The sequence below is a fragment of the Delphinapterus leucas genome, chromosome 11 (genome assembly GCF_059928025.1).
Source record: "Delphinapterus leucas isolate spDelLeu-1000000601 "Yukka" chromosome 11, BTC_Dleu_Yukka2, whole genome shotgun sequence".
Classification (NCBI taxonomy): Eukaryota; Metazoa; Chordata; class Mammalia; order Artiodactyla; family Monodontidae; genus Delphinapterus; species Delphinapterus leucas.
The window spans coordinates 51,006,073-51,019,084 of record NC_143139.1 but is presented as its reverse complement, the minus strand read 5'-3'; the positions used below and the strand labels follow the sequence as shown (position 1 = coordinate 51,019,084).

Genomic DNA, 13,012 nt, shown 5'->3' with positions numbered 1-13,012 from the left:
TCCTCTTTCAACTGGTCTATAGTCCCCCAGGTGTGAGCTGAGATAGGAGTAAGGGGCAACCATGATGAGTGAGAGTCTGAGCTATCTCTTCATGCACTTGCTTGTGCCCTCTGGTCTTGTTCATGCTTGGTTCCAGGTGTACCGTTTCATCTTCTATAGAACTACTGCTGATCCTGACCAACTTTATGACTTGGGAATCCTAGAGGACCCAACTGGTGATGGATAATCCAGGTAGCATCATCATTTAATGCCTCATGGTCAAGAGTCCCATCTCTCTCAGGGCTCAGTACATTAGGAGCTGTTTTTCAAAAGATGCGTGATTCCTGCTATAGGTATCATGACCTTGCTCCAAAACCACAGGGGTCTGTATTGTGATTTTTTCCTGTTGGAGTGTGTTTCACATTCCATCTGTTCCCACCACTGACATCTGGAATGCCATAGGGTCTGCTTGCAGGTATGCCCTAAGCAGAAGGGCTACCTGCATCACAGGTTGGACCTGCCACCAGGATGGACTTCAAGATGTGACCTCTGCACTTGTACAGAGCTGCACTTTCAGAATGTCCCCACACTTGGCTTAATGCTTTGTTGTCATCATCTTGAAGTTATTAACAATATTTTCTTTGAACTTGTGTTTTGTAAATGAAGTCCAGTGGGACAATGGAAGGTGTGCAGGAGCAGTAGAGATGAGCCAGGACTGGGGGGTAGAGCAGGCAGCAGCCAAGCACTAAGAAATTGTCACATGTGCGTACCTCCAGGCAGTCCAGGGAGCCTCAGGGCCCCCAGGTGGGCAGGCAGAGACCAGAACCCAGCTTGGTGGCATCAACTGTAGAGAGAATAGTGGAAAAGCAGCAGTGGTGGCCAACAGCAGTAAGAAAGAAAGGTTTTCTACTTAAAACTGGTGCTGGGACCTGCTGTGGGGATCCAGCTTGCCCATCTGTTTCCTGAATGCCATCTTTGTGATGTTTGCACAAATCTTTGAGATCTGGGACAGGAACTGCCAGTTTTCAGGCATTACATTTTGTTAGTAAATTATTATAAAATATCAGCACACATATGGATATTGAAATAAAGCATATCAGAAAATTATTAGAATTCTTCACTGAGTTGAGTCTCTGGTTTTGAAAACTTCTGCAATGCGGCAAATCAAATTTCCACAGTCTTAGAAAGAAATTAAAGATCAATGCATTGGATGGAAAAGAACACTATTTTTAAATGTAGCTCCAGATAAACCAATTAGTAATGATGAAAACAACTTAAATTTTTAACTTTTTCTTATAATTGAAGATGCAGTGTTAGAATGCAAAAACAGGCACTCCAAATTATATAAAAACTTGAAGCCATCTGAAGTTTCTTGTAGGCCCTTCACAAGTTACAGGAAATGTTGGAGGAAATATTACAATGTAACTATTACACCAGTTACAATTTTACAATTGCAAAATTATAATAATTTATGATTTACATTGAAATTAAATTCATATCTAAATAAAACTGATCTGTAGAGAGATTTAAATGTTTTTAGAAAAACTGTTCCACAATCATCAGCTCTACCTGTGCTAAAATTTGTATTTTGAAATAATCTGTCAAAAGTTTATCCCACTGTTATACACCCTTATAAAATACTCTTAACAGCTCCAGTAACAGTTATATCAGAAGATCCTCCTCAAAATTAAAAATTATTTGCAATCAGGCATTTGCTGAGAGTCACGAGATCACTTTTAGTTATATCAATTGAAAATGAAGTTGCTAAAAATACACATTCTGATTTTGAAATGAATTTGTAGGAAATTGTGAATTTATAGGCCTACAAAATGAATTAATAGGAAAGCAAGCCAGAAAAATTATATAATCAATCAAGATATCACATTAATAATCATTATTTATTGTATTACATAAATTATAACACCAAAAGTTTCTCTGCAGCTTGTAAGATTACAGTGTTATTCATGTATCACTATAACACCCATTGCATTTTGTAAGTAATTCAATATTTTTTAATGAAAAACTTTATATTTTACCACTTTCAGTGGCACTTTTTTCCTGCTTTTTTAACAAAGGGCCCCACATTTTTATTTCACGGAGGGCCCTACAGATTATGTAACCAGGCCTGCCTGCTACAGAGTGCTTTTCTGCTCCAGGCTCCACTCAAATCTGGTATCCTTTCCTGTCACTCAGTATATGGGCTGGAGCAGTACTCCTAGGTAGAATGGGTTGCTTATGAACACCGAAAGGTCTACCAAGCACTGTGCCTCCGTTTCTGCAATAAGAAATGCAAGAAGCAGCGATTTGTTTTCACTTTGGAGGCAATGTCCTGACATAACACTGGACCCCTAAGATCCTCTACTGAAGTGCCAAGTCCCTGAATTTTTATAAGGTCTCTCTCCTACCCTCTGGAGCACGTGTCATATGAAAGATTCCAGCATGTTAGATGCCTCTTGTTCATCCTGCCTGATCAGCATGATGTCATCAATGTAATGGATGGATATGATGTTCTGCAGGATGTCCAGATCTGTTTAAACTCTATTATGACATATGGTTATAATAGGTGTTTTAACACACTGATCTGCTAATTCCTTCATCTCGTCATTTATTATCTGTTTTTGCTGCCTGGTTTTTCTTTTGGTTATGGGTCACATTTTCCTGTTTGGGGGCCTGTGTAGTAATTTTTTTTTAAAATAAATTTATTTATTTATTTTTGGCTGCGTTGAGTCTTCGTTGCTGCACCTGGGCTTTCTCTAGTTGCAGAGAGCGGGGGCTCTTTGTTGTGGTGCACTGGCTTCTCATTGCGGTGGCTTCTCTTGTTGTGGAGCACGGGCTCTAGGCTCATGGGCTTCAGTAGTTGTGGTGCACGAGCTTAGTTGCTTCGCAGCATGAGGGATCTTCCCAGACCAGGGCTCGAACCTGTGTCGCCTGCATTGGCAGGTGGATTCTCAACCACTGAGCCACCAGGGAAGCCCAGTAATTTTTTTTAAATTGGATCCAGGCCATTGTAAATTTCATGTTGTCGAGTATCTAGATTTTGTAGTCTTCCCTTAAAGAGTATGGGGCCTTATTTTGGCAGTTAAGTTTCTAGCAGATCAGCTTGACACTTTGAGACTTGTATTTAAACTTTGTCATCGTAGGCATACAGTACTTTTCACGCATGATAGTTTAGCTCTACTACAAAAGTATAACCTTTCTGGGTTCTCTACTGAATGCTCCTTGTGATCAAGAAAGACTTTCCCTTCTGGCTGGTTGGATCTCAAACATTTCCAGCTCCTCTGGGAATTATTATATATCCTTGGTCATTCATTGCATTACCTTATGGTGTCTTCACCCTAGGCATGTGCATCTTTGTGTTCAACAATATCTCCCAAAGATATCTACCCAGATTTATGAAGCTTTGCACCTACATAGCCTCCTCTTTGGAACATTGCCCCACAAGTTCCAGCTACTTCAGCCCCCCCCTTAACTGTAATCTTTCTCTCTTCAACTCAATTTTGTTCTGCATGGGACCTTTTTTCTGGCTCCCTGGTTCAGGATGTGCCTCCAGGTAGAAAACTGAGGCAACTGTTTGTTTCCCTTCACACGTACTCTTTAAGGGCAGACTAAGAGGAAGAGACAAATTGCAAATAAAAGTAATAAATAGGCTCTTGAATCGTTTGATAATTTGTAAAGAGAAGTGAATCATACAAATTCATTTAAAAATATTTAAAGTTTTTTCTGATTTGACCTCAAACTGACATCAGTGAAATTCATATAAACTCATAATATGTGATTGCAGTGAGTGCACTGATGACTAAATTAGTGCCTTCAATGCAAGGAATATCTAAGATCAGTAACGGTGCAATTTGAAATGCCCATCTAAAAATATTTGATAGAGCTCCTGAAATTTCACACACGCACACACACAAATAATGAACTACAAGGATGAAAAAAATATTTCTGAGCTATTAATAATAAAAAAACAAATACTGATCAACCATGCTAGAGAAAAAGTAAATTATCTTCATATTCTCTCTATAGAAAATATTACAAACCATGGTCATATGAAGAGTCGATTAAAGAGTACATAGCCATAAAATTTGGGAAAAAAGTTTGGAGAGGCATGCCTGACAGTTTATTAATAAAAATATTTTGTTATTTTTACATTTTGCATTATTTGTAATAGTTCTCAACTTTTAATAGTTTATAACATTGTGATTTCTTTTCTCAGTCTAAATAAATATACACTTTTGTATCTAGTTTTGTATTTATAATTGCTATTCTTTTTCTTAAGGAGCCCCCAAAATCGTATATAAGCTTCAGGCCACACAAAATCTGGATTTGCCACTGCTATCATCATCTCTCCACCTAACTGATCTACCTTCATCCATTCCTGTCCTCTTCTAGTCTGTACACCGTGCCACAGCCAAAAGGATCTTATAAAAATTCATGTATGATTATATTTCTCCTCCACTCTTCCAGTGATTTCCCATTAGCCTTAGGATAAAGACCAAAATCCTTAACATAGGGTCTGGGCCCTGCCTACTCATCCCCTTCCTTCTCTCTCTCAGCTGCAATCATGGTGGCTTCTTTTAGTTATTTGAATGCACCTCCTTAGGACTTTTGCACATGCTGTACTCTGTGCCTAGGAGACATTCTACCACCCACCTATTCCATTAACAAATTATCTCCTTTAAACTTCAGACTGTCATTCAAGGTTATTTCCTCAGGGTATCTTAGACTAGATCAGCCCCCTACGCCCTTAAATGTTCATCACACTCTTTGCTTTTCCTTCATAGTATGTCTCCCTATTTGTAATTATACACTTCTGCGATTGTTAGGTTGTATATTTCTCTGCCACTAGATTGCAAATTCCATGAAAGAGGGACAGTGTCTCCTCAGCACTAGCCTAGCATCTGAAACAAAGTTGGTACCTAATTATACAATCTCTGGCCCTAAATAATTTACAATCTAGTTTTGAAACAGAAACAGTGAGAAAGTTTAACAATCTGGAGCATCAGTGCAGATGGAATAGATTATTTTTGTGTGCAGAAAGTCCTACTGGAAGTCTTGAAATCTGAATACATGGGGGTTGGTTATTCCATCAGTGTGCAAAATTAGCCTAGCCTGAGGCTGTAACATAGTACACTGGCCATCTGGGAAGTGCTCTGACCAGATTCCCAGCACAATCCTTTTTTGCAGTAGAAATCTACTTCATTCTTATTTTTCACTGTGCTTTTTTTTTCTTATAATTTTTATTGGAGTATAGTTGATTTGAAGTGTTGTGTTAGTTTCTGCTGTACAGCAAAGTGAATCAGTTATACATACATTAATACATATATCCACTCTTTTTTAGATTCTTTTCCCATATAGGTCATTAAAGAGTACTGAAAAGAGTTCCCTGTGCTATACAGTAGGTCCTTACCAATTTTCTATTTTATATATTCTACTTCATTTTTAAAAATTCTCTTGTCTTCTGTAGACTTACTTTTTAAAAAGTAATAAAACTAAGGATGTTTCCTTTTGCATAAGCCTGAGAGTTGTGTGTATGACATTCCCAAGCACTTCCATAGTTATTTTTCCTTATACTACAGTGCTTTCACAGATTTGAAGACTTCCAGTTGGAGGGTTCAGCTTAGAGAAAATACACCTTATTTGTTAGGAACCAGGAGGTACAGCCTGTTGTTCTCAGTTGGGAATAAGGCTTGGTGGTTCACCTTGCCAGGGATATTTCCTTTGTTATTGTTATATTCACCAGTTTCTTTTATTTTTTAGACTCCACACATAAGTGATATCATACAGTATTTATCTTTCTCTGTCTGACTTATTTCACTAAGCATAATACCCTCCAAGGCCAGAGATACTTCTATTTTCCTAGACTTGGGCAGAGGGGCAGGGTAGAGCTGTTCTAGAGCTATCACAGAAATATTTGGAGCCCTAGTGTCATGGAATTTTTATCCCTAAACATTACTTAATAACTTGGTTGGGTGACCATGTCGCAGTGTTTTGGTTTTAGTTCAATGTGCACATCCTCCAACATCATCTAAAAGGTCTTTCAAAAAGTCACCAATTTTTAACAATCCACCTGCCAATGCAGGGGACACAGGTTCACGCCCTGGTCCAGGAAGATCCCACATTCCGCGGAGCAACTAAGCGTGCGTGCTACAACTACTGAAGCCCGCACTCCTAGAGCCCGTGCTCCGCAACAAGAGAAGCCACCGCAATGAGAAGCCCGCGCACCTCAACGAAGAGTAGCCCCCCACTCGCTGAAACTAGAGAAACCCAGTGAGCAGCAACGAAGACCCAAAGCAGCCAAAAAGAAATAAATAAATTTTTTTTAATTCACCAATTTAATGTTAGAGTAAATATTCCAAAATTCATCAAGGAATATTAGGCTGTCAGAATATCCCTAAATCGTTTGTTTGAAACCACGATATCAGCTGAGGAACAGCATAACCAGGCTTGGACTTAAACTGAGTTGTAGGGAAAATTAAAAGCGATTAAATATAAGGGCACTCAATAAGTGTTGTTGACTCGGGGATTAAATAGGGTACGGCCCAGACTTTGCCCACCAGCTGATCTTACTACCTCGTAGGCACATGCCTCCTTTCTCTTAACTGCTTCCTATTGGCTGATTCCCTTCCCCTCTTATCTGATCGTCCCCCCCTCCCATTTTAATCCCTGAACAAAGGGGTCCTACCAAAACCCAACGCCTGCCTGAGTCGGGAGCAAGCTCGGGTCCTGCTCCCCTATGGCTTTTCCCCCCTTTCCGCCCACTTCCGGGTTTCCCTCCCTGCTGCTGTCTCCCCTCTTCCTTTCGGTCCGGAGCCCGCCCCTCCACCCGTCACGTGACCGCATGGCGTGCTCCGCCTCCTGCCCCCGGTTCACGTGATCGCGCCCGGTTAGAAAACGCCCGGCCACAGACGCCGGCCTTCACAGTGCAGTCTTTTTTTTCCAGCTGCTCGTGGCTTTCTCGCTCTCTAGCCTTCTGCACGTCTTTCCCCTCCGCCCGGGGTCCCCCCCGGAGCCCTGTCCGCCATGCGGCTCCTGCCTCTGGCCCTGGGTGAGCCCCAGCGGGGCAGCCCTCGCCACCTGCCCTACTGCAACTCAGCGCCGCTGCTGCTGCTGCTGCTGCTGGGAGGCTGCCTGGGGGTCTCCGGGGCGGCGGCGGGCTCTCGGAGGCCCAATGTGGTGCTGCTTCTCGCCGACGACCAGGACGAAGTGCTCGGCGGCATGGTAACTCTTCTTTCTGTTTCTGCCCCGCCCCTCCATCTCCCGGGCTGACTCCCTGGTTTCTGGCCCTCGTTCCCCATTTCTAACTAGCTGCCTCGACCCTGGGTAGGTTTGCTTTTGCCGCGCCAGGCCCTTTGCGCAGGCTTATGGAGCTGCGGGACTCTATTTCCTCTTTCCCCCGAGCCTCTCCTGGGTCCACACAGAGCTTCTAGTCTGGACCTTACTCCTGAGGAGTTTGCTTCATGTCTCAAGACAAACATGTGGACGCCTGTTAGGGATGGGATGAACCAATGAGGAGCAGGTGCTGGCTAAGAGCACGCCAGCCTTGATTGTTTGTCTTTCAGGTTAGAGGACAAATCCAGCCCCTCTTTGAGGAGCCTAGGCCACTTCTGCATTTGACCCTGTGTGCAGTGTCTGTGCCTGATATTTATAAAATAAGTGCTGATACGAACTATTCTGGTAGGTAGGTTGTAGAACTCTTCAGGGTGTGCTTTGCCTCACAAGAATCAAGAAAATTCAATTAGCCTAATTGGACACCTGGCTGATGCATTAGATACTGTCAGCGTTCCGTTTTATATCAGATGGGTGGTGGGTGGTGTTATGAGACTTAATTCTTTCCCAGAGTGAATTTTGCTTCTGGATCTTAGAATTCTCGAATTTGTGACCTTCAAGAACATCTACCCAACCCTCTACTCTCGGAGGCCTAGAAAGTGGCTTGCCCCAGGCTCACGAGTAGTTGTGGCAGTCCAGACAAAATCCTGACTAGGGCTCTCATCCTGGGTATGGCATTACTCCTACCTTTTTAAAAACAAGTACTTTATTGCTTTCTTCCTTTCAGTTCCCTTTTTGCTTTCAGCTAAATGCTATGAAAGCACTTTTGGCACGAGGTTCCTAACTTTTACTGTGTGGGAACACCCTAGCTGAGTGTCTTTCAAACTGCTGATTTCAACCCATAAGTGAGTTGTGAAATCAGTTTAGTGAGTAGCTACCAGCATTTTTACTTCCCTGTGGAATAGAGTAGAATAGAAAATGTCTGTGTGATACATGAGGTCAAGGTAAGCATATCCATATATAGATATGTCTTAGTTGTGCATTAAAATGTATTTCTTCCTCAGGGCTGTGTTCAGTGGTATGAGAGTCTTTTCTAAATGATATTTAAGATGCTTGCGTTTTGACTCCCTGCTGGTTCCTGCCACATGTACCTCATTGCCTTTTAGTTTCTATCCAGCCCCACTGACAATGAAGAGTGTTGACTTAATGGCCCTCCTGGATTTTACTTTGTTTTTTCCACCATTCCAACTGCTACACTTATCCTCCACACAAAACTCCTTTTAACAGATTTTTGAGTGTGCTTTTGAAGTGTTTTGTCCAGAAAAAGCAAGCCATCTCTATCAAAACTTAATAATGATTTAGTGGCTTAATTAAAAGACCCAGGGCTTCCCTGGTGGTGCAGTGGTTGGGAGTCTGCCTGCCGATGCAGGGGACTCGGGTTCGTGCCCTGGTCCGGGGAGATCCCACATGCCGCGCAGCGGCTGGGCCCGTGAGCCATGGCCACTGAGCCTGCGCGTCCGGAGCCTGTGCTCCGCAACGGGAGAGGCCACAACAGTGAGAGGCCCGCGTACCGCCAAAAAAAAAAAAAAAGAGACCCAGCTTTCACGGCTCTGTTGAAAACAAAATCCATCACTTAAATATAAGGTATTCAGAATTCAGTTTCTTCAGTCCTTGTAGACCACCAGTGTGGTCTGTGTATATTTGAGGTTTCTTCCCTTTAGCCTGTTAATCCTATTTGCTCCTTTAAACCAGTAGTAGATTCTTTTATACGGATGTTTGTGCTGGAGAGAAGAGCCAAAATTAAGTGGAGGGAAAAAGTCAAATTTAATACTCCCAGTTCTCTGGAGAATTCTGTCATCTCCTGTAACCTTTTACAGAATACTCTAAACACCACTAATTGTGAAACAGGACTTGACGGGGAAGAACTAAGAAATAACAGCATTTGAGAACCTACTTGGAGCTAGTCAGAGTGTGAAGTGTTTTATACAGTGCTTCAGTTATCACAGGAATCCCCTGCTGTAGGTATTGTCCTTATCTTAAAAAATGAGAAACTAAAACTTAGAAGGGGTTAAGTAACTTGGCCAAGGTTCATATAGCTATAATAAGGGGCAAAGCCCGGTGTCTTACAGTGTAAGAGCCCTGAGATTATATGCTTTTTCTCCTATTCTAGAATACTATGGTAATACTGATTTACCAGATGTCATTCCACATACCCACATCAGCATAGTCACACCATAGATCAGAGATTTTTTCAGGTGACATGGAACTCCTTAATTTTTTTTTTGCATCTTTATTGGAGTATAATTGCTTTGCAATGGTGTGTTAGTTTCTGCTTCATAACAAAGTGAATCAGTTATACATATACATATGTTCCCATATCTCTTCCCTCTTGCGTCTCCCTCCCTCCCACCCTCCCTATCCCACCCCTCCAGGTGGTCACAAAGCACGGAGCTGATCTCCCTGTGCTATGCAGCTGCTTCCCACTAGCTATCTACCTTACGTTTGGTAGTGTATATATGTCCATGCCTCTCTCTCGCTTTGTCACAGCTTACCCTTCCTGCTCCCCATATCCTCAAGTCCATTCTCTAGTAGGTCTGTGTCTTTATTCCTGTCTTACCCCTAGGTTCTTCATGACATTGTTTTTTTCTTATATTCCATATATATGTGTTAGCATACGGTATTTGTCTTTCTCTTTCTGACTTACTTCACTCTGTATGACAGACTCTAGGTCTATCCACCGCATTACAAATAGCTCCATTTCGTTTCTTTTTATGGCTGAGTAATATTCCATTGTATATATGTGCCACATCTTTATCCATTCATCCGATGATGGACACTCAGGTTGTTTCCATCTCTGGGCTATTGTAAATAGAGCTGCAATGAACATTTTGGTACATGACTCTTTTTGAATTATGGTTTTCTCAGGGTATATGCCCAGTAGTGGGATTGCTGGGTCATATGGTAGTTCTATTTGTCCTTTTCTAAGGAGCCTCCGTACTGTTCTCCACAGTGGCGGAACTCCTTAATTTACACATAATACTTCGTGTGTATTATTTTCATTTTTATGGAGAGAGTGAGGTCTCTGACCCAAAACAAGATTATGAATTGCTGCCATAGTTGGCAAATAAACAAGTATCAGTCCCCAGACTAACTCCGTCAAAGGATTATAGCACTTGTATGATAGTGGTCTGATGTGGAATCTTGCGATCATCTTTGAAGTAGTCTTTTATGTGGTAGCATCATCTTTAACAGTTCATTGTATTTGTTGTAGCTTTCATCTGTGGGACTCCATTTTTAGGTTTGTTTTTTTTTTTTTTTTTGCGGTACGCGGGCCTCTCACTGTTGTGGCCTCTCCCGTTGCGGAGCACAGGCTCCAGACGCGCAGGCTCAGCAGCCATGGCTCATGGGCCCAGCCGCTCTGCAGCATGTGGGATCTTCCCAGACCCGGGCACAAACCCCTGTCCCCTGCATCAGCAGGCGGACTCTCAACAACTGCGCCACCAGGGAACCCCCCATTTCTAGTTTTTGCCCAGGGAACCGTTCATCCATTTCTTGATTTTACTTGAATGTTGTTATGGGGTGACGGACACACTGTTCTTCACTGAAGCACAGGTTAGTATTTTTAAAATCATTCTCTAGGAAAACTGACACTTGGTCAAAACCTCAAGGAAGTGAGGGAAGGAGATGTAGGGGAAGAATGAATACATCATGTCTTTGCTTAAGGCAAAGTGATCTTTCGTTGTTAAAAGTTAGCCATAGAATTATCCGAATTGTCAAAACTTTATTTCAGAGCAGCTGTATATGGGGCCCAGGAAAGCAGATGACTCCTTAGGGGTTTTTTTGCTTCAGATGAGTAAAGTAGCACATTAGTCATATGCAAGTGTAAGATTGTCTGTTTCTTAAAGAATGTAGTTTGGCCTTAACGTGACCAGCCACTATCTTTGCTTAGATCTTAAGGATCCACTTTATCATTCAGGTTAGCATGGACGCACACACACGTTTTTTGGTACAGTGTGGTTTCCTGTTTGGGACTTGTCTGATTAAGCACAGAGTATGGTTATCACTTGTACTACCATTAGCAGTATAAAGGTCATGGTTATTAATATACATTTGTTACTTAAACCAAAATCTGATTCCTATGCAGCCCTGCATCATCATCTGGCTCCCGCCTACCTCTGTGACCTGGTCTTATTACCCCATTCTTCCCTTTACTTACTGCGCTGCTTCTAGCACGCTGGCCTTTGTTCTGCCCTCACATGTGTTGCTTTCCTTCTCTGGCAGCATGTTACTTGTTCCCTCAACCTGAAAGCATCTTCTTCTGGGGCTTTGCCTGGCTGACTCATCGTGTGACTCAGTACTGAAGTTACATCCTGAAGGAGGCCTTTCCTGACCACCTGTTGAAAGTAGTTTTCCCCTTTGCTCTCATCACCTGCAAGCACATGGTCCTGGTTTATAGTACTCTTCACTGCCTGAAATAATTGTTTGTTTCCCTGTTGTTTGAGTACAAGGATCATGAGGGCAGGGACCTTCTATCTTCTGTCCACCATTGCCTAGATCAATGCCTGGCACACATTAAGTGTTTAGTAAATGTGTTATAATCACAAAATTTAGTCTTACTATAAATCATATATTCTTCGGTAGCTTTGCATAAATACCAGACAGTTTGACCATTGTTCCCTGTAATCAGCTCACGTAGTCCTTTTCCTATTTATACTTTGCATTCCTGTTTCCCCTGCCTGTGTACTACTGTAACTCAGATTCTTCATCAAACCAATGTTTCATTCAGCCCAGTGGTTTTTGCTTGAGGATAGCACCCAGTGATGTTTTGTGGGAAATCATGGCTGGTGACATTCCTTCTGAAGGTTAGCAAAGACCTTATGTATCTCTAGCATCCCCTGGCAACCTATTGTGGATCTACTGAAAATCATCAAAGACCTTTTTTTTCCTTTAAATTTATTTCTTTTATTGAGGCGTAATTGACATAAAACTTTATGTTAGTTTCAGGTGTACAACATGGTGATATTTGTATATATTGCAAAATGATCACAGCAATCAATATAGTGAACATTCATCATAATGTATAGTTACAGAATTTTTTTTCTTGTGATGAGAACTTTTAAGATCTACTCTCTTAGCCACTCTCAAATGTGCGATACAATATTATTAGCTGTAGTTGCCGTGCTGTGCGTGACATCCCCATGACTTCTTTATTTTATAACTATAAGTTTTTACCTTTGGACACCCTTCACCCATTTCACTGCACCCACCCTCACCCCTCACTTCCTGTCTCTGAAAACCACTAGTCCGATCTCTGTATCTGAACTTGGGTTTTCTTGTTTTTTTAGATTCCACATACAAGTGAGGTTATACAGTATTTGTCTTTCTCTGACTTAATTCACTTAGCATAATGCCCTCAGAGTCTACCCATGTTATCAAAATGGCAATATTTCATTCTTTTTTATGACTGAGTAATATTCCATTGTATATATATACCACATCTTCCTTTCCATTCATCCATTGATGGACATTTAGGTTGTTTCCATTGTCTTGGCTATTGTAAATAATGCTGCAGTGAACATGGGGGTATATATATCTTCGAGTTACTGTTTTCATTTTCTTCAGATAAATACTCAGAAGTGGATTTGCTGGACCACATGGTAGTTCTATTGTTAAATTTTTGAGTAACCTCCACATGATTTTTCATACTGGCTGAACCAGTTTACATTCCCACCAACAGTTGCACAAGGGTTCCCTATTGTCTACATCC

General features: G+C 41.7%; 1 protein-coding gene across 2 annotated transcripts in view; it reads left to right on the top strand.

Annotated features, from left to right (window-relative positions):
* The first annotated feature begins 6,851 nt into the window (after positions 1-6,851).
* Positions 6,852-13,012, top strand: part of GNS (glucosamine (N-acetyl)-6-sulfatase) — a 51,964-nt gene continuing 45,803 nt past the window's right edge. The window contains exon 1 of one of the 2 annotated variants that reach the window (XM_022571620.3): positions 6,852-7,197. In XM_022571620.3, the coding sequence (XP_022427328.1) occupies positions 7,000-7,197 (198 nt within the window). In that variant the 5' untranslated portion in view covers positions 6,852-6,999. The remainder of the gene's footprint in view (positions 7,198-13,012) is intronic. The other variant, XM_022571619.3, reaches the window with a different exon arrangement.